This window comes from Dipteris shenzhenensis, chromosome 8, assembly GCF_047967505.1.
Source record: "Dipteris shenzhenensis isolate YYH24624 ecotype China chromosome 8, Dip_SZ_1.0, whole genome shotgun sequence".
NCBI classification, from domain to species: domain Eukaryota; kingdom Viridiplantae; phylum Streptophyta; class Polypodiopsida; order Gleicheniales; family Dipteridaceae; genus Dipteris; species Dipteris shenzhenensis.
In genome coordinates, this window is record NC_141603.1 from 25,657,135 (window position 1) to 25,678,589 (window position 21,455).

The 21,455-nt window shown below is 43.8% G+C and overlaps 1 protein-coding gene across 1 annotated transcript; it reads left to right on the forward strand.

Annotated features, from left to right (window-relative positions):
• The first annotated feature begins 10,419 nt into the window (after positions 1 to 10,419).
• On the forward strand, positions 10,420 to 14,779 carry LOC147899330 (protein TORNADO 1-like). The gene is made up of 5 exons (XM_087377701.1): positions 10,420 to 10,427; positions 10,555 to 10,937; positions 11,079 to 11,618; positions 11,726 to 12,990; positions 13,171 to 14,779. Exons 1-5 carry the CDS (start codon positions 10,420 to 10,422, stop codon positions 14,674 to 14,676), a joined length of 3,702 nt encoding a protein of 1,233 aa, XP_087233827.1. The 3' UTR covers positions 14,677 to 14,779.
• Positions 14,780 to 21,455: the final 6,676 nt, after the last annotated feature.

A 21,455-nucleotide genomic window follows, 5' to 3' on the forward strand; every position in this document is an offset into this window, starting at 1 on the left:
CCTGGTGGCAAATCGACAACTTCCCATGTCTGATTTTTCTGAATGGACTGCAATTCATCGTGCATGGCATTCATCCAATGCACATTATCCTGTGCCTCTTCAAATGTCTCAGGCTCCTCCTCATCAAGAAGAGTACCTGCATAAGCTGATTCAACTGAAAGTGCTCCCCCCCCATGCCTTACTGCACTCCGAGTTCTACCAGGTAATGGAGCATCAATTTTACTCTCCCTGAGGGTTTGTAACAGCCAATTTGGAACTGTTTTTGCTGCATGTATATCTGCAATTTCTTGCTGAACCACCTCTTCCATTGCTTGTGGAGGTGGTAAGATATCCTGTGGCTGAATCGGAGCATGTGGAGGTATCTGAAAATTTTGATTTGCATCATATATATCAGCAGGGGAACCCAAGGCAATGGGTAGTAATCCCTCAAAGACATCATCGGAAGAAGTAGGCAAATCAAATTCAGCTTGAGTGTGAGCTGAATTTTTTGAAAATATAACATCTCTATTGACAATAATCTTGCGTGTGACATGATTGTAGAGACGGTAGCCCTTGCTCTCTGCACTGTACCCAACAAAAATGCATTTGATTGCCTTATCAGACAACTTATGCCGAAACTCAACGGGCACATGAGCATATGCAAGGCATCCAAAAACATGAAAATGATCCACAGAAGGCTTTCTCCCTTGCCAAACTTCATAGAGAGTCTTGATCTTCAAAGCTTTTGTGGGAGCCTGATTCAAAACATAATTGGCACACATAAGACCTTCAAGCCAAAATTTGTGAGGCAATCTTTTGCTTTTTAGCATGCATCTATCCATCTCCATAAGAGTACGATTTTTCCTCTCAGCTTTGCCATTTTGTTGAGGGGTTAGCCTCACTGTAAGCTGATGTGCAATGCCCTTGTCTTTCAAAAATGCATCAAAATCTGCAGACAAATTCTCCCCTCCTCTATCTGTGCGTAATGTCTGTATCTTGAGTCCTGATTGATTTTCAACCATGGCTGCAAAGTGTTTGAAAACCATAAACACTTCTGATTTGCGTTTCAGCCCATAAACCCAATGTAGTTGGAGTGATCATCTATAAAAGTGACAAAGTAAAGATGACTACCCAATGATGGAGTCCTCATGGGACCACAGACATCACTATGTATAAGCTGTAATTTTCGAACAGCTTTTACTGATTTTACCAAGAATGCACCCTTCACAGGCATGTGGAGGAGGTGTTTCAAGAGGAGACAATGCATCAACCATAGCATGTTTTTGAAGTGTCATCAAGCTGCCATAATGCATGTGTCCATATCTAGCATGCCATAACTCCGCATTCTGCATAGTAGCAGTAGGAGTGGAAACTGCAAGAGCATGTGCTGGTCTTTTCTTATACATGTCAAGCTGAAAAAGATCACGTAACAAAGTGCCAGACAATCTCAAGGCATAGTCATTTTCTCTGTCATGGACTGCACACTTGTCATCTTCAAAAATGACCTGAAATCCAACTCTGTTAAGAGTGGACACTGAAAGTAGATTTTTTGTGATACCAGGCATATACAAGACATCAGAAATTTTGAATGTTGAGCCATCAATGGCTGTAAGTTCAACTTCTCCTGTACCACGAACTGAATAGGAGGAGTTGTTGGCACATGTGACCTTTTTACCAACGGGAGGTGGATGCAGAGATGTGAAAAGACACTTTCTGAAAGTGATATGCTTTGAGGCACCGCTATCAAAATACCATGTATTTTGTGTCTCATTGACACTGAAAGCTGATGCATCCTTGGAAGAATCATAACTGCATGTCAGAAAAGAATAAGATTCATAATTACAAGTGGCTGTAATATCCGGAGCAGCCAACTGAGAGTCTGAAATGCAAGACAAGAAGGCATAGTTGTGCTCCACAAAGTTGGCTGTAGCTTGCTCATTGTCAGATGCATGAGGAGCTGAATCTGAAACAGCCATACCGCATCACCCTTAGCCTTTTGAGAAGGCTGTTCTGAACCACTGGAAGGCTGATTTGCTGATGTCTTTGCTTGTCCCTTTACTTTAGGCTTGAATTTTGAAAGCATGGCATGTTCACCTGCTCGTGAAGCCATGTTTTTTCTGGTCTGCTCTTCCTGCAACAGAAGTCCTATCAACTCGTGAAAATTGAGAGGATTTGCACCCCCCCTCAACGACAAATTCAGCGAGGTATGAAAGCTGAGATAAGACTCAGGAAGAGAATTCAGAGTAGTGGTAATCATCTCTGAATCAGGAATGATCTCATCAATATTCAGCAATTGCTCTCGTAAATCCTGTAGCTTTGTGAGGTGCACTGACATGGAGTCACCCTCTTCCATATGTGTATGAGACAATTCTCTTTTCAAAAAAGACACCCTGGCATCATTCCGAGCTGCATACATGCTCTCCAAAATATCCCATGCTACCTTTGAGGTCTTACACGACTGGATGTGCGGAATGATGAATCTTTCCACTGAAAGAGAAATACACGACAAAGCTAAAGCATCATGTGAATCCCATCTCTTTTGCTCTGGAGTGGTAGGTATAACTGCACCAATAACTTGTCCTGCAGCTGTACCCTGTGCACGACCTCTGCCTCCTCCTTGCTAGGGAGGGGTATTAGGTGCCACATTTGCTCGCCGGATCTCATCCCCATTTACATAGTCCCACAAATTACGGGAAATCAGAATGTTGCGTACCATAAAACTCCAGAGGGAGTAGTTGGTACCATCCAGCTTATCCTCTTGTGAGAGACCACTGAACTGGAAATCATTCTGATTTTGCTGGGCCATGTTTGAGAGAGAAAATACAGCAAATGCAAATCTGAATTCCCTTGCTGGGAATGGAGTGCAAAATTCCCAAAAAAATACAGCCAAACACTGGCTGAAAATGCAACTCAAATCTCTGTAATGTCTCTGTCAGAAATGTGCTAGAGCATCCAATCTCTCCCAAAACCTGCCAAAAGTGCTTCAAAACACTTATAGAAAGGCAGTGTGAACTAAAACCTGCAAAATTGCTCTCCCAACACAAAAGCCCCAATTTGTGGCTTGAAATTGCAACCAGAAAGGGGTAAATGGTCTAAAAGCCCCAAATGTTGCACAAATTGCACTTTGCCTGCAAAAGCCCCAAATTTCACTGCAAAATTGCAATGTGATTGCAAAAGCCCCAAATTTTTGCAATTCTCTGCAACAAATACAAAAGCCCTAAATTTGACAAAATTCCCAATGCACAAAATGTGTCCAAATCTGTCCACAAAATGGCCTGCAAAGCAAAAATCTCGAATTTGATTTACCAACCAATAGCTCCCTACAAAATGTACCTGCAGGAAGACCTTGAATGCACACCAAGGCTTGCGACACACTTTGTACAAAAGTACGAAAATGTACGGAATGTACAACCTTGCTGTACGGGCGAACAACAGGGATCTATGCTGCAGGCTGTATGGCGCCGTACACTTATACAGACGGAGTGCATGCACTTAACGTGCATGTGTACGGAATGCGCTGTCAACGTACAGCTGTACGGATTGCAAACGTGTGAGCTATTTGTATGGTTGGAGCGTCGTACAGACAACGGGCTGTACGGCGATGTACGGAGTGCTTGAGCTCTGGAGTTGTACAGCGCATGAAGTACAGTTCGTACAGATTGTACGGAGAACTGTACGGCCGACGGGCTTGTACGGAGCGGCAGCGAGCCGTTGAGCTTGGAGCAGGGAGATTGCGAGCAAGGAAGCAAGGAGCAAGGTCAACCTGCTCTGATACCAAATGTGAGTTGGAGAGTGAGAGCAAAGTGTGTGAGCAAGAGAGTAGGAGAGTGAGAGCTGAAAGCAATAGTTGCAATAGAAGAGTGTGCAACAATTGAAGAGTGGGATAGGTTTTGTCTAAGTGACAAAACCTTATCCTTCACTAACCGTAGTTAGTGAACTAACTGTGGTTAGGAGGAAAAACCTCTAAAATGAGGGAAAAGTGCTCCTAACCTACTTATTACATTACATTGGTCACTGCTAAATTATAACAATAATTCTAACACAATAGAAGAGTGTGCAACAATTGAAGAGTGGGATAGGTTTTGTCTAAGTGACAAAACCTTATCCTTCACTAACCGTAGTTAGTGAATTAACTGTGGTTAGGAGGAAAAACCTCTAAAATGAGGGAAAAGTGCCCCTAACCTACTTATTACATTACATTGGTTACTCTCTCTAGTTTGGACTTGATGACACACATAATGTGAGGGCCAGAGTGTGTTGAAGCACTATCATTTTACCCTTACAGGAGGGTGGCCTCAATACCATCGATTTTTACATCAAGTGCAGAGCCTTAGGCAAAGTGTTAGAGGACTTTTTGTCAATGAGCCTTGGAATCATTCCTTTACGCAATAGATCTAGAGGTGCACTTCTTATAGAGCCTCGAATTGGATACTGAGCATGAGATGGATATTCACATTTTTTTTCCCTTCGTCCCTCCTCTTGGTAACAATCTTCAGAGCCTACTAGCGATAGCTCAAAGTAGCCCTTATACGGGTGAGAGGGCAAAAAGTCCATTATGTGGAACGATGTCTTTGTTGTATGACTTAGGATACCCATTGGGATACCTCGGATACATGAAGTGGTCTAGATAGGGGACCTGCCTCCATAGTGGGCGCTCAGAAAGTCTTCAAGGATCAGCTCACATCAGAGCGTCACACTTTCACTGAAACGGGTCGTGTGTGGTGCCAATGAGGATAAGCCCCTACTAGAGCTCAAGCAATCATTAATACAATGAGAACGTTTAGAGTCTTAGGCACTCCTATCATGAATATGGAGTGAGTTACAATTGTTCTAGTTGTAGAATGACAACAAAAGAGGTAGCCCATGTAGCCAAACGTGGATATATCCATGGAACCCTTGTTAGATGCCAAAAACTCAGCCAAAATAGCAAGCGGAAATCTTTAATTCTTTCTATCTTAAAAGGTGCGTTGCCCTATCAGCTAGATTTAGATGCTCGTTTGGGAGAGACTAAAGTGAAATCGTTTAGACTTCACAAGCAGTTGTAGCTTGAATGAAGAGATTTTGGACTACTTTTTGATTAGCCTTCTCCTCTAGTGCTAGCCTTCGTCATGGTTGAGTCTGCCCTTTACCTCCGGAGTGCCGACAGAAACAAGTATGAAGACTTTGTATAAATGGATGCTCAAGTATGTGTGGGTGTGGATTTGTATGTGTAAGAACATATTTTTATACTATGGTATCACCCACTGTTGGGCGCTGATGACATCAGTGGGGATGTCATAGTAGCTAGTCCCTGCTATGCGTGATGGAGTTTATGGTTTTCAATATTATGAGTGACTATCGTGAGATTGAAAGTGTGTTTTTAGAGGATGAGTCCTGGATTCATCTAGGTATAGGCTGAAATCAAATCCTCATTCTTTCTTCATCCTCCTAGCACGAAGACCCATGTTAGAAGAGTTAGGATCTTAAACCCATCATCAAAATCTAGTGTAAACAACTAAGAAATCTTCCTAGAAATTGTTTAGGTGCTTCAATCCATAACAAGGAATGAATTCATCACTCAAAAAGATGCCAAATGGTGTCAAATCCCAAGATTATTAATTTAACAGTGTCCAGAAAGTGTTTTGACATAAAAACTTAGGAATAGAAGTCTGTCCCTTTGAATCGAAAAACCTTAACCAGACGGAAGAACTTGCCAAATCGCAATACCAGACAGTGCTTGGAAGTGATAAGAACAGAGAAATAGGAGCCTGGATCTAAATTGCAATTGATCTGGGGCTGGCCGCAATTTGTTCAGGTGCTAGTTTTGTGAATTTCCTTACTAAAGGAAGTGCTAGATGCTTGGCCACTGGCCGCAATTTGTCCAGGTGCTAGTTTTGTGAATTTCCCTACTAAAGGAAGTGCTAGATGCTTGGCCACTTGATGAATTCTCACTTTTCCTTTCTTGGGTGTCAAAAACAAAAACGAAATTGATTCGAGATGGTGTAAAGGATCAAAGTTTGGAATAAGGAATTGCAGGAGTAGAATTTGCAAGACCTGCAAAGAAGCTCCTAGATCACATCACAATTCGCACTGGAGTAGGATTTCAGCTTGCATGCAACGTCTTGTAGGTTTGCTTCTAGGTGGTGGTGAATTTCAATTGCAATTCTGTGTAGAGGTGTCCAAGCTAAGAAACTGGCTAAAATTCAAAGCAAGTTTGCTGTTTTAGGACACAACAGCTTCAAAAACGAGGGAATGGCCAAGATCACAACAACAAGCTTGTGAGAATGAGGCATGAAAAGCAACTGAGGCTTCATATGGCTGATTCTAATCCTACAATTGATCAAAAGCTGTAAAAAGCAGTTAAAGAACGAAGTTAGACTTACATGTTAAATGAATATACTTGTATATTCATTTAACCAAATATTCCTATCCTAAATAGTGGGAAATAGCTTTAGTAGTTTCATTAAATAGATTTTCAATCTTCCTTTAAATGTCTGTCCCATGACATCTACCCATGCACATAATTAATGCACAATTAAGGTCTAGAATATTCCTAGGCTTGCTAAGGCCACTACTTGAGCTAGACTTATCAGAAATTGATCCAAATTGAAACCAATAGTTACGGTTGGTAGTGCACTATATAGTGTGTAGGTGAGTGATCACATGGAAAAATGAACGGGCGGCCCAGAAGGTAATGTTTGAACTTCTAAGCGGCTGAAATCATGGTACTCGCTGGTTATATTAACTGCTCACCGCACTTTGAGGATCCCAAAGGCCGGTTATAGTGGTTCTATTGTCGGGACATCACCAACTTTCTCAAGGGGGTGAGACCTGTGGTTGTTTTGGATGATCTGGGATCAGGGATATCACCAACTTTCTCAAGGAAGTGAGATCTTTGGTTGTTTTGGATGATGCTGGGATCAGGGATATCTTATCTCTCTCAAGAGGCATGTGGTTGCTAAGAGAATTCAGCCAATAAAATTCAGCCAAGATGTTGTGCAGTGAAAGCACAGGATGTGCCAAAGTATATGCCTCATGAGGAACAGCCAGAGACAGAGGAACATGACGAGATCTTGATTCAAGAACAGTTATTGGCACACAGTGGTAGAGTTTCCTCGTTGCTATGCAGATGTGATGTTAATGGAGGAGGGTGAACTGGGAGATTCACCTCAGTTGATGCAACTCTACTTTTTAGTTTGAGCCAACTTCGGTTGGGGCTCATTCAGGCTCAGCAGAGCGTGCGTCTGGGGCATTGCCTAATGCTCAAGAGGGGGGTAGCACCTCCACTCGCTTGGTTCAGATTGCTTGTGATATCTAGAGGTCGCTTGGTGACACTGTCGGTCTCACTCGAGGTACCGCTTGTTGACGACATATCTGCCGCGGGACCTCTAGATCAGTGTACTAGTCACTATCAGACTATCCGTACATGGTATATGAGTTGGTTACCAGCAGCTCTATCAAATTATATATTGCATGTTTATCTTGTATCTTGAATATAGGGGTACATGTAAGAAAATGACAGAGTCTGCCAAATCTGTTGAGATGGTTTTGTGGTTGGATATGGTTTGCTATCCATGGCTCTGCAAATCATGTACAACTGCAACACCAGTCTTGTCGTGCACGTGGCACATTCTTGTAATGGCAGTATATGCCACTCTTACATGATAGGTCATCGGAGGGAGTATCCCTAAACGCGAGAACGGATATAGCATATTGCGGATACTGCTATTGTCGAGAAGCAGGATGGCCTACTTGCTAGAACAAAAACATGAAGTGGTAAACTACGGTCGCTGCCACATAATTGTGATGGCACTTGATGCCAAACTAGTTGGCTCACTTTTGATGATATTCTTGTGAATATGTGCGGTTTGGATTGTGAACTTGTGTGATATGTTTCTGATATGCCACGGATTGTGGATGGCTTCTTTCTTGCGTGGACTCTTTTAGGATAGATTTGGACAGTCTGCCATAAGACAAAGTGGGTAAATCATTGAAAGGAACATGTGTGAAAAGTATGCATGGGATGTTTGTCTGCATGCATCGAGTGTTTTTGTGTGTACTCATGATGTACCACTAGTTGTGGGTCTTGAGGGATGGCCATATGAAAGTGGGTAGTACATTGAGAGAAACATGTATTGGTCCTGCGAGATGCCATATGAAGGTACACATTGATTGTATGTCTGCATGCATTGAGTGTTTGTGTATGCTCTTGATGTACCTCATGCTTTGGGTCGTACGGGATGTGCATGAGAGGATAAATCATCTATGTGGGTCCTACGGGATGGCCATATGAAGCATCTTGTTTGTCTGCTATTTGTGGAAGGATGTGTGGTTGTGTTTTTGAACTAACTGAGGCTTTGAGCTTCTACTTGCTTTGAGACTTTTGCTACAGGTTCTGACGAAACAAAGCAAAAAGTTTGGTGCAAATGGGGACATTCGCAATGTTTCAAGAGGAGGGTTTGTCTCGGGGACATGAATTTCTTTAAGCTGAGTACCCTAGTCTCCAACTGATTAAAACATTTTAAAGGACACTTTAGTGCAATTAATTCCATGGGCCAAGGCAAGGGACTGAAGGTTAGAGAGGGGTAAAAATCCCTTTCGCTAAAAATAGCTCCAGGAACCATGTTTGGCTAGAAGGCTTGGAAAGCAAGCAGAAAAGTCGAATTTTGCTTTCAGGGCTGTTTTCAGGACCACAGAAGAACAGGGAGAGGCAAGTAACAGGCTGGGAAAGTCTCTAGGGCTATTCTATCACATCGGTTTGCTGCTTTTTGACTACCAGGGCAGTCTATGGGCTGTTGGTGGGCTGCCAGAAGCTCAAAAACGAAATTCGTTTTTGCTGCATGCCTACTGTTCATGCCTTCCCAGAGGCCCAAATCTGATTTGAACTTCTTCCAGGAGCTTTCCAAGCCAAGTGCCTATGAAAATCGCACTTTTTCGAGGTAGTTTGGAGCTTCCAAGCAACTCGATTTGCTTCCAGACTTGGTGATTCTCTTCCAGCAGGTTTTCCAGGGTTGCTTTCATTGATTTTCACCCGCTAGCATGCCAGAGATCTTGCCAGGGAATATCGTTTTTCCATGCTTGCTGATTTTCCCAGGGTTTCCCGAGCTTTCCGATCGGTTGATTGCTTTCCGGGAGTTTTCCTATTGCCTCAGAACCTTCAGATCCTTTTGCTTTGTGCAGCTAGCCTTTCCGTTTGCTAGGTGCAGCTAGGTGGGGTTGTTTTGCTGGCCTCTGTCTTGCTAGGACTCCCTTGATGGGTATTCAGAGCTACCAAGATAGATTGAATTGTTTTGCGGGCCTTTGTCTTGCTAGGTTAGAACCCTCAGCCAGATTTGGAAGAAGGGCTGCCATGGAATGTTGCACTGGACTGGGATGCCTTTTTTTGTGATTGCATAGCAGGATGGAAGTGCTTGTGATCTGATTATTCAGTTGGCTGTCTGTGGTGCTATTCTTGTATTTGCAAGCCTTTTGAATAAAATATAAAGAAATACCGAAAGGGGCCCTAAGTTTAGGGCCAATCTGGTGTCGGGTGCAGATAGGGGCAATCTAGCTCCTAATTTTGGTTTCTGTTATTTATCTGTTATTATTGTCTTGTTGGCTGTAATAATTCTCTAAGCGGCTGAAATCATGGTATTCGCTGGTTATATTAACTGTTCACCGCCCTTTGGGGATCCCGAAGACCGGTTACAGGTGAGGAGGTAAGGCAATGGTATTTGATAAAGCAGGCACATTGTTTGAGTTTTTCTGTCATCAGTTTTGCCGTTATGATTTTCAAATCGTAAGGAAATAGCATCAAGCCATTCTTGCAAGATGGTCCTGGTAGTAGAGGTTTGTAACATTTAGATTTATGAAAGGCACTTACTCATTTGGTTTTTGGCGCATTTGACACATGTTTTTGGTTGTGATACTGGTACTTTAATCCTTGTTTTATACATATGAGCTTGCATTTTGTTCTTTCTGCATATGAGCTTGCATTTTCTTCTTTCTGCAAGTATCTCGTTAAAAATCAAACATTTTGTGTTTTGCAGGAGAAAGCTGTGCAAAATGTAATTAAATTCATGGAAGAGTACTCTCTTACACAGGAAGATTTTGACTCTATCCTTGATCTCTCAAAATTTCAGGTGATCTGAACTATTTAGGAAGCCTTTCAGGAGGTTTATTAAAACAAAACAAATACATAAAATTTTCATTTTTGGTTTAAGTAGTTCTGACTTTATGAAGTCCTTATCTTTCACGTATGCACAGGGACAACTTGATTTGATGGAGGGCGTTCAACCTGCCACTAAACAGCTTTGACCAAGGCATACAAACAAAGGGAACATGAGCGACGAGTGAAATCTTCTGATCTGCTCCCTGTGTTTAGTCCATCTGGTCAAAAGAAGGCCCCAAGGAAGCGTGCTGTGCCTGAGCTTTTGCCTGTAGAGTCACATGGGGATGAGGATCAGGAGGAAGAGAAATTGGATGGTAATGTAGAGTCACAAACACAACGCTTCTCCATCTCGACCTCTCAGGGAACTTCATCGACTCTGCAGGGGCGTCCAGCCTCGCCTCCGCTCTTGGCACAAACACAACGCTTCTCCATCTCGGCCTCTCAAGGAACTCCATCGACTCTGCAGGGGCGTCCAGCCTCGCCTCCGCTCTTGGCACAAACACAACGCTTCTCCATCTCGCCCTCTCAGAGAACTCCATCGACTCTGCAGGGGCGTCCAGCCTCGCCTCCGCTCTTGGCACAAACACAACGCTTCTCCATCTCGCCCTCTCAGGGAACTCCATCGACTCTGCAGGGGCGTCCAGCCTCGCCTCCGCTCTTGGCACAAACACAACGCTTCTCCATCTCGCCCTCTCAGGGAACTCCATCGACTCTGCAGGGGTGTCCAGCCTCGCCTCCGCTCTTGGCACAAACACAACGCTTCTCCATCTCGCCCTCTCAGGGAACTCCATCGACTCTGCAAGGGCGTCCAGCCTCGCCTCCGCTCTTGGCACAAACACAACGCTTCTCCATCTCGACCTCTCATGGAACTCCATCGACTCTGCAGGGGCGTCCAGCCTCGCCTCCGCTCTTGGTACAAACACAACGCTTCTCCATCTCGACCTCTCATGGAACTCCATCGACTCTGCAGGGGCGTCCAGCTTCGCCTCCGCTCTTGGCACAAACACAACGCTTCTCCATCTCGACCTCTCATGGAACTCCATCGACTCTGCAGGGGCGTCCAGCCTCGCCTCCGCTCTTGGCACAAACACAACGCTTCTCCATCTCGACCTCTCACGGAACTTCATCGACTCTGCAGGGGCGTCCAGCCTCGCCTCCGCTCTTGGCACAAACACAACGCTTCTCCATCTCGACCTCTCATGGAACTCCATCGACTTTGCAGGGGCGTCCAGCCTCGCCTCCGCTCTTGGCACAAACACAACGCTTCTCCATCTCGACCTCTCAGGGAACTCCATCGACTCTGCAGGGGAGTCCAGCCTCGCCTCCGCTCTTCGCTCAAACACAACGCTTCTCAAATTAGGCATTGATGGGCTCTCCTTTATGCGCAGTGACTTAATTGAGCAGTGTTTGAAAAGGAACACTAGAATTCGGGAAGAACGAAGAGCTTTGGGAAATAGTAAAGTGCGCTCTACGGCTGCAAGAGTGTTCTTCTTGGGACATCCTTACGCAGGTGAGCTCAGTGTTGTGAAATTGCATCTCTATGGAGTTATCGCACTCGCTAACTCAGTTTTCAAGCTAACACATTCACCACTACCGTCTCTTTTCGTTCGTTTTCAGGAAAAACAACACTTCGTGGCTCTATTGTGAGCATCCTAAACAATCGGAGGAGCATAAAGAAGGCTATGATCAGACCTCCGTCCAGGACCACGGGAATAGAGGTACATTATGTGAATTGTCAAGGTACGAGAATTTCTTTCTGGGACCTTGCAGGGCAGTTGGAATACCACGCGTTCCACGACATGATGTTCCCAACTGAACAAGGACAGTCCCTATTCATCATCGTTTGCAATCCCATGCGCGGAGAGCCCCCTGGTATACCAAAAAAGCATGCGGACGTAAAAACTGAGACTGAATACTGGCTCCGTTATATATCATCCAGCACTAGGAGGACTGAAGGATGGACTCCCCGTGTGTTACTAGTTTTCACTCACATGGATACAATTACAGATTCTCAAAGAGGAATTTTTGAAGGATGGGCTAAAGAGTTTATCCGCGAGCTAAGAGACAAGTTTGAAGGTTTTGTGCAAGTGATGGAAAACCCGTTTTTTGTGGACGCCTGCGACGCAAATAAAGTTCAAAGCATGATTCCGGTTCTCCACGAGACGATTCAGTCCGTTTTGGACTCTGCTCCGCAAATCTATCGCATATGCGATGAAATCAGGCAAGTACTCGCAGATTGGATGGTCAAAAACCCTTACAAACCTCTGCTTAAATGGGAAGCATTCTGTCGCATTTGCCAGGTCTTGCCCGCGTTCAGAATGACACCTTCAGACCGAGTTGAAGGGATCAACAAACTCGACCGAGTTGAAGGGATCAACAAACTCAGGAAAGCGGTTCTAGCTTCTCTACACGACTCGGGAGACCTGCTTTACTTTCCGGATGTGGAAGTAATAATTTTAAGTCCGGAATGGTTTTGTCGGCGATTTTTGGGCAAGATCATCAGTTCGACAGCTGAATCCTTGAAATCACTGGAGTGTTTTCATGACCGACCTGGCCAAGGTGTTTGGAGAAAGGAGGACATCGAAAGAATTCTTCAAATATCATTGAGCAACGGCAAAGGTTCCCGGAAGAGAAAATTGAAATTTCTGAGCATCAAGGACATGATTCAAATAATGGTTGGGCTAGAGCTTTGCTATGAAGTCCCACCTGGTGGTGAAGGTTCACCTCTTTTCATTCCTGCTACACTTATGCACAATGTTAGCACTGGGGTTCGAAAATGGCTCTCCAAGCATACTGGTGAATGCATCTATATCGGGCGCCGCCTCAAGTGTGACGACGAGACACATACTTTTCTCACTCTTGGATTCTTCCCAAAAGTTCAGGTAAGCAGCTTTTAAGACTCTCATCTCAGCGATCTGGCAAAACTTGCCTGATCCGAAAAGAAGGCACGACAAATTTCCCGATAGGTGTTTGAAGAAAATTTGACGAGTATTATTGTCTCTGTTGATATGGGGATTCCGCATTTCTCAAATTCTGGGTTTGGTGCAATGTTGTGTGCCCAGGTTCGTCTCCAGAAAGTTTTCGAGGCACCAAATAAGACTGGCTCAGTGTTTAGTTTAGAGAAGGATTTGGTTCTCATCAATGAAGACGGTCTGGAAATACTGGTGGAATTCAGTGGTGAAGTTGGATACTTCATCGATATCTTGGTGCGCTCCTCCAGGAGTCACCAACAGACTCTCGAGTTCGTGAGGAAAAAATTGATTTATCAAATCGAGGAGCTCCAGCTTTTATCCGGTCGTTGGCAGGGAGTGTCTCTTGTAGAAGGCATAATTCGACCATCTTGCATCTGCGACAAGGACCTTGCTATCACGCGAGTGAAAGATAGACAGGACCAGTTCGTGCTAGTGGATGATTTGAAGAAAATTCTTTTGAATCGCTCGTCCGCAGAGATGGAGAATTGCGAGTTCACGTGGCCTCCACACCAGCAGTTGCAACTTCCGACGGAGCATGTCTTAATCAAGGAGCTTCTCGGGGAGGAGGATTTCAGAGAAATTCTACTCACGCACCATTCACAACTACGACAGCTAGCTGAGGGCGGACTTGGAATTTCACTTCCTCCATCATCCACTGTCAATAATTACGGGTACCAAAACAAGAAACAGGTGAAGCTTCGGCGCGGTCTATCTGATCTCACAGGACGCGATCCACTGATGCTTAAGTTGCTGGAGAACTCGGAAGATGTAAACAGCAACGTAAAGAGGTTGATGTCTATTGCAGAAGATATAACGAAAACTATTGAAGAGCTAAGAGGGTATGAAAGAATGGTGCTACCAGCGATCCAAGAGACGCTGAACTCGTTGTCGAACTCGAGGGCAAATGTGAGCAGTGGGGGTAACATGTCTGCAATGCCAAATCACTTATTTCTTACAAGGGAGATGACGGGTGGAAGCACCAAATTGCTGCTCAAACTAATTCCTGGGTTGCAGCGAGTGAGAGTGCACTTCATGTGTGAACACAGGGAAGAGATCCATCTGATTGAAAACGAGGAAGGCTTTGAATTGAGCTACTTGGAGAACGAGAGTATGATCAAGAAGATCTATCCTTACTTGAGGCATGTGCTTTGTATAGCCACCTTAGGGCTGAAGGTGGGAGCGCATGTGTTAGGAGGGGTGGGAAGCTTGATTCCGGATGTGAGCCAAGTACTGGGTTTATTGATTCAGGGTGGAGCCCTGGCAATTGATACTCCTGGGCTTGTTCCAGCTGCGGGTCAGCTTGAGGAGGGCCAAACTAGGACTGGTATTGAGGGCATTGGAGATGCTGCTGCTGCTGCTTCTTCTTCCATGGATAACGCTAGAAAAAAGGTGGTTGATGCCGACGTTGCAGCTGCAAGAATGCTTGCTAGAGAATGGGTGGAGGGGATGTTGAGGAAAGCTGGTTATTTGGGTAAGGAGGAGATTTTTAAGAGGTGGCGACTGTTGATGGTGAAGTACGAAGGAGGTGATACAGCGTGGCTTTGTAAGAAGCACGTGGACGAGGGCTTGAAATCAGGGTGGTGTGTGACGGCTTAGTTCCTGCCGGCATGTAACTATGTAGCCTAAGGTATGTATGTATCTATTAAAATTAGCATTCCAAACTAGTTCCTTGGTTCGGAATAAAGCACCTTGATGGGAAGAGACAGAATACAGCCATGCAAGCTGTGAATGCAATAGAACTAAAATTAGCCTTCACAACATGTTTCACGTCCAAACTAGTAGATGTGTGCTCATATCCAATTTGAGATGTAACTTGAATCCAAAATTGATTCATTCTTAAGTGGATTCTAGACGCCTATCATCAAACGGTCGTACATGCATGCTCCATGCCATTGGAGGCTTACTTCTTGAAGTCTTTTCCTTTCATGCTCTGCGCTTTGTTGTTATTGTGCTACTGTTCTGGGGCCCATGTAGCTTGATCTATCTGTCCTCCTTCTGTGAGGACCATATGCCTGCTTTTAGAGATGACTCAAAAAATGAGAATTAAACCTAGAGGATCTAGAGGATACATTAGGGAGGGTGATCTGTGTAGCAGATCCAAATGACATCAAAAAATGATGCATAGATATTTTGATGCATTATCAATTATCATTGGGATACTTGCAAATTCAAAGCTTCAACACATTCAACTCTTTGCCTGAGGCATGGATGATTCTAAAGAACTTGTAGAGATGGTGAATATGAGGTGTATTACTAATTTCTCATAATTTTCGGAGCATTTGGATCTCTTAAATTATGTGCCATGTATCTTTGAAACTTGATACATAACCCTCTAAGAGGGTTACGAACTATCTCGTCCCTTTGTGTAACATTGAAGTCTTTACTTTGGTCGGTTGCTTTAACAATACACTTCTATATGGGCATGGAATTGCAACAAAAATAGACTCTCTAGGGGAGGCCAACAAAGACTAGGTGCTCTAGGCATATTGGAGCCCATTGAAGCATTGTGGATTGAGATTGAATGCGTAGAATGTGTCAATGGCCTTATGACGTAGCCTCTTTGAGGCACTTTGGTGATCCATTACTAGGCACTATGACCTTTCTTCAAATAAGACTTGCTACTTACAAGCCAGGCACTTCGTTCAAAGTAGGGTGTAATGCCCAAAAAATATGAAAGACATGGTGGCCTTTTATTAGGCACAGTGGCTTGAATCTGGAGAGGAACAACAAATTGAAATGCACAAAGGCACCATGTGGCTTATCGTGGGAGTAGAGAGAGGCTCATTGTTGCTACAACAATGATGTTGATGGTTCACTAGAGAGAGTCAACCAAGAATGGACGTTCGGTGATGGGATCTTTGTTAATCTTTTGAGATGGAAGCTCCATGCGAATTTGTGCACAGCAAGTATGCATAAACAATAGAAATTTACTTTTAAATTTGTGTGATGTGCCTGAAGAGGATCATTGACAATCATTGCATTTGTGCTAGAATCATAGAGCATTTTCTAAAAGGCAAATTTTGGAGGTTTGGGACGAAAAGTTGGGTAGCCATGACATTCTTTAAAAAAAAAAAAAAACTCTATATTGATCTTCGATGATTGGCTTTCTTTTTTTTTGTGAAAAATCTACGTTGATCACCAAAAATAGTCAAATTGTGATAACCTTTATCTTTTGATTGACAAAATCCAAATGGGATCATCTAGCATATCAAGTCAAATGATGAGACATGGTTTAGATAGATATTATGTTTTTTACACCATTTAGTAAAGTTACTTGCATCAAAATAAAAAATTCATGAAGTTATGGCACTTGTCTCAACCAAGTTTAGAGCATGATCACCCATTTTTTAAAAGTGTTTGGTTTCCCTTTAACAACTTAAGCAGTAGTAGTAACAATAGTCTCTTCAGTAGTAGATCCATAGTCTACACAATCCCCCTTCTCATGGAGACAATTGTCAAATATCCTCTCCAACATAGCCTTAGCCATGGGCAATCTTATAGCTTTAGTATAGCCCTTCGGTGGGGACTCAACATGCCCTCTTGAATGAGGAAAACAACAGAGGTATAGATGATTGCTAAGGCCCAACAAAACAAAGATCTCTCTCTCTCTCTCTCTCTCTCTCTCTCTCTTCAGCAATCCATGCTTTTGCACTTAATAGTTACGATGTGCACAATTAGTGAGAGAGCATATAAGCCCCTTGTACAGTTTGTAAGAGAGTATACAAACCCATTATAGACATGCTATAGAAGGGAAGTGCACTTCAGAAGACAACCATAACAAGCATCGCAAAGTAAGATGAGAGGCAAATGGCAACAAACATGAGTAGATGAGTCAGATTTTCCTTTAATAGTGTCATCTAACATGAAAAGAAAATGGCACAAGACAAGGAAGTAGATGAATCACATATGCTTTCATTAGTACAATCTTCCATTCCACATTATGAGGGCAAAGGGTGTAGAGAAGGACTTGGCTATGTATGTGGATGAGGAGCCTCAATATTTATTGGACCTAGCTGAATATGGCTTTGAGGGGATCACCAATGTGAGGACCCCAACCATGTGGCAATTAAGAAAGCCAGTAGATTCATTCACAACGTTCTCCGAATCCCAAATTATCACACATGATGACTTATTGACATTGTTGAAGCTGCAAATGAAGAAGCAAGAATTAGCAAGGGAGAAAGCCTTGACAGTGCAAGTTGTAGAGAAGAATAGAATAGCATAAACTACCCCAAAGTGTGAAGGCAAGGCTATAGGCTATAGTAAAAAAGGTTGCAATTAGAAGGGGATAGAAAGGAAAATACATAAGGGTTATAGCATTGGTCATGAAGAAGATGATAGCGGAAGTGAGAGAGGGAGCGAGAGAGCAGTGCACACGATATAGCTACTTGTACACTAAGTGTATTGACAATGAACATGAAAATATACATGTGAACCCCTTAGGGCTAGGGTTAGGGTTTGTCCCTATGCCCTATGTGATAGTGCAATTTACACTATCTTTAACATCCCCTCTCAAATTGCACACTGGGTAAGTAGAGGGTGCATGTACGAGACCTGTTTGTAGATTTCGTTTGGTGCATATGATAGCATCCAAAACTGAGAAAAAAGTAAAAGAAATCAGAGTGGTATGTGCGTATGTGAGCACAGTGACTACGTAGCGGAAGCATGTACAATGAGTACAACTTATGTGGTCTTGTACAAGGTGTGGATTTCCCTCTCTTAAGTTGTGGGTCATCCTTCGCCTTAGGGAATAAAACCCAAAAGATAGGCCGAAAGGAAGAGGAAGGAAATATGCAGAAAGTCAAGTCCACCTGGATCAAAGACTGGTCAATTGAATGATGACTGCATGAATGATAGTGTATATGGCTGCATGGTGAACATGTCAAAGATGAACATGTCATAAGTCGTCGTGGACTGTGTAGCTGCTCTGTAGAAGAGGCATCCGGATGTGAGGCTAGTCGATGTAGCTATGGCGATGTGATCCGGTAGGTTGTGACATACGAGGGTGTCACCAACCCAAAAGAACTGACAACAATGTGCAAGGTATGTTGTAGTAATGTAATATTTGTCGAATGATGCAGGGTTGAAGAAGACCGCATAGTCGGTGTGGACAGAGTAATCCAAGGGCTGAAAATCTCAGGCTGAAAGTGCAGGTATGATACGTTGCTTTGCTGATGAAGAGGCCCATAGAAACGACAAGGTATGGCAACCTGTCATACCTATATGCTCAACTGTCATGAGTTGAAGGTCATTTGATGTGTGCATGGCTAAACATCCATTGGCATGGGATGTAGCATCTGTCAGAGGCTCATCGAGAAGGAGCTGACAATGTAAAGGCCTAGAAGCCTAAAGTACAATTGTGAATGCATAAGATGGCCCTGAGGCAAATGAGGTGCCGAATGCTGATGTAGGGACTGATCTGTAATCCTGGATCCAACCACTGCTGTGCATCAAGTATGGACTGTATACGACAACCATAAGTGCATGCTGAAACACTAAGTCTCCCCAGGTTGCACTATGGCTGAACCTAATAATGTCCATTGCACTACAGGAGGACCGCACTAATGCATAGGTATCCTCGTGCTCAAAAGAGGTGGTGGTGATAACTGGATCCAAGGGTGGTGCAATGCGGCATGACTAAGCCGATGCTAGAATGTCCTAAAGACTGATGTACTGATCAGAATTGCTAAAGGGAACTGAACCCAAGGTATGCCCTGTGTCAGAGGTGAAAGCATCAGTGATGGATGCTGGAATGGAATCACCTGAAGAGCTGAATGCACTGTGGCATAATTCTCTGCATGCGGCAAAAGATGTGAGTGCCTCGCACTGAGGACTTACCTATTGAAGAACTGCATGATCATAACTGAACTCCTGCTGAGTATTTGCATATGATGTGATAGTAAATGGAGTCAGATCCATGCATGAGAGTGATGGCTGTGCATCACAAGAATTAGTCTGTGTTGATGTAGATGGGACTGCCTCGTACTGAGGACTTACCATCAAATATGCCTCGTGCTAAGGGCTTACTAAGAAATGTGCCTCATGATGAGGGCTTACCGAGGAATGTGCATGATCAGAAACTGTAGGCCGATCCATGCTAACATGTGAAGAATCTGCATCTAATCTGTCAAGGCTAATGAGGCTCGAGTTGGCATCATACACTGGTACATACCCTGTGGCAATAAATGGTCGAAGAAGGTTCTCTTTCCACTCATGGATCTTTTTCGGAGTCATGACTGGTGTATCATCAACTTCATGATGTCAATAACTTCATGTTGGAGGTGGTCTGGTGCTCAGTGCAAGAGGCTTACTTGTGTACCAGCGACAATATCTACCCATGAGAACACTGTAAAAGAGCTACCACTAGGGGGCTTATGCTAAACTGTTAAAACCAAGTCATGGTGGAAGAACTACAATGTGCCAAGGATCAAGCCTACTATGTGTCAAGAGTAGCCAAGAGGCTGTACAAGGCTGATGTGTATGTGTAGGAATCAATGCCAAAATTGTCAACAAATGTGGCTGTACATGGGTGGCATATGTGTGTGCAAGAAGAATGCAACCATCCTGAATCTGAGAAGATCACTACCAAGTGTCACATTGAGGTGCTGAAGTGCCAAATGCCAAAAGAACTGAACTGGTGTCAGATGTGTGAAAGTGAATACCGATGATAGAACCGCATGGACTGACGCCGGTAGGAACTAATCGAGTAATGTGGCAATGGCTGACTTGGCTTGGTGGAGTTGGATCTCCTCTATGGCGATGCTAGTCTATAGCTAGACTACACATCGAATTGCAAAAAGTAGCAAACAAATTTTATCTTGATTCATTTTAAGTGCTGGGTATGCTGTAGAGGATTAGGAGATGGTTCCGATGATGAGGAATCAAAAGATGGTGACCTGCGGAAATGTCAGATGGTAGATCTGAGGTGCTCAGCGCGTAAAGCATGATTTGGCGAGCAATTTTGCTTTTCGAAGCGCCTCAAAATTCCCTTTGGATCAAAAGATACGGCTCCCGGAAGAGTGGGCCAAACTTGATCTGAAGAGGGTGATTAAAAATTGATGATTTGGCACGGAGGGTGATGTGGCAGATTGAGGGCATGCTGTGTGCCTATGTGGCACTGTGCTTAGAAGGCACATGGTGACATGGCATGATGACTAGACACTGTGTGTCACATGTAGAATACAAAGTGTGCCTATATAGAGGCAACTATGCCCAGGAGGTACTGACGACTTGTCATTGCCATGTGGCCAATGACATGGCACTAAGGGATAAGGATGCAATGTGGAAATATATGAACCAACCCTCCTAACACATGGTGAATTGAACCATGGTTAAATCTGACCTCTAACTAAACTATGGCTAACCACGGTTAGCTTAACTGAACCTAACCAAGTATTACCTCAGGCTTATCTGAACCTGACCATGGGTAGAGGCTATCTACCACATGTTAGACGGATGGTAGGAGAGAGATTGTAGAGAGATGTAGAGCTTGTGGAGAGCTCTAAGACGTGAAGGCGACAGAGGAGAAGGCGACGGAGGAGATGGCTATGACGAGATGTTGGACTTGGCGAGTCGTGCTGAGCACCATTTCCTTCGAGTAGAGCGTGGGGTTGCGGTTGTAGTAGAGGGAGCCACTCGAAGGAGCCGCCTTTGAATAAGATCCGGTGAAGGACTTGGAGTCATGAAGCAGCAAAGGAGCTTTGAGCTCGTGTCGAGTGGCTATGGATGCCGGGTCATGTGGATTGCTTGAGCGTTGGTGGTAGCCGGAGCATGGCGTCTTGAAAGTTCTACAGTCCGTTGTAGGACATTGGGCATCACTGGAGACGGACGTGGAAAGCCGTGATGATGGCTCTGTCTGCTGATTGTCGGGAATCTGGCTCGCAAGCGCTGACGAAGAAGATCAATGAACTCACGAGAACATGAACAAAACCAGAATAAATGAGGCACAGTCTCCTGAGGACTCAAACATCTGTGGCAACGAGCAAGAGCAATGTGTCTACGGGCCAACATCTATCCAGAAGGAAAAATGTATGGAATCATAATTAAAGAACCCATAACAATTCACGGATCCACCCTTGACCATATTTGGGTAAGAAATACATTCAATAAAGAAAATAAACAAGGAACAAACTACATATATTGGTATGAGTACTCCTGTGTGTACACTTTACTTGCACAAGAAAACAACAAAAATACATTAATAAACAACATCAACTAACTTCTATGACTTGCAAAGGAAGGCCACTTGAATGTAGTTCAACTTATCGTAAACTTTGTCTATTGCTTGCTTTAGCTGTAGGAGTCACAGTTCTTGCCTAAGTGCTTGTTTAGTAGATGCTCTTTGGTTATGTCATACTTGCTTGGTTTGTTGCTCA

Bases quoted from the DNA above. Each gene is read 5' to 3' on its own strand.
- LOC147899330 (XM_087377701.1), top strand. The intron at 10,938-11,078 runs GCACAAACACAA...TCGACTCTGCAG, and splicing joins CAGCCTCGCCTCCGCTCTTG to GGGCGTCCAGCTTCGCCTCC. The intron at 12,991-13,170 runs GTAAGCAGCTTT...TTGTGTGCCCAG, and splicing joins GATTCTTCCCAAAAGTTCAG to GTTCGTCTCCAGAAAGTTTT.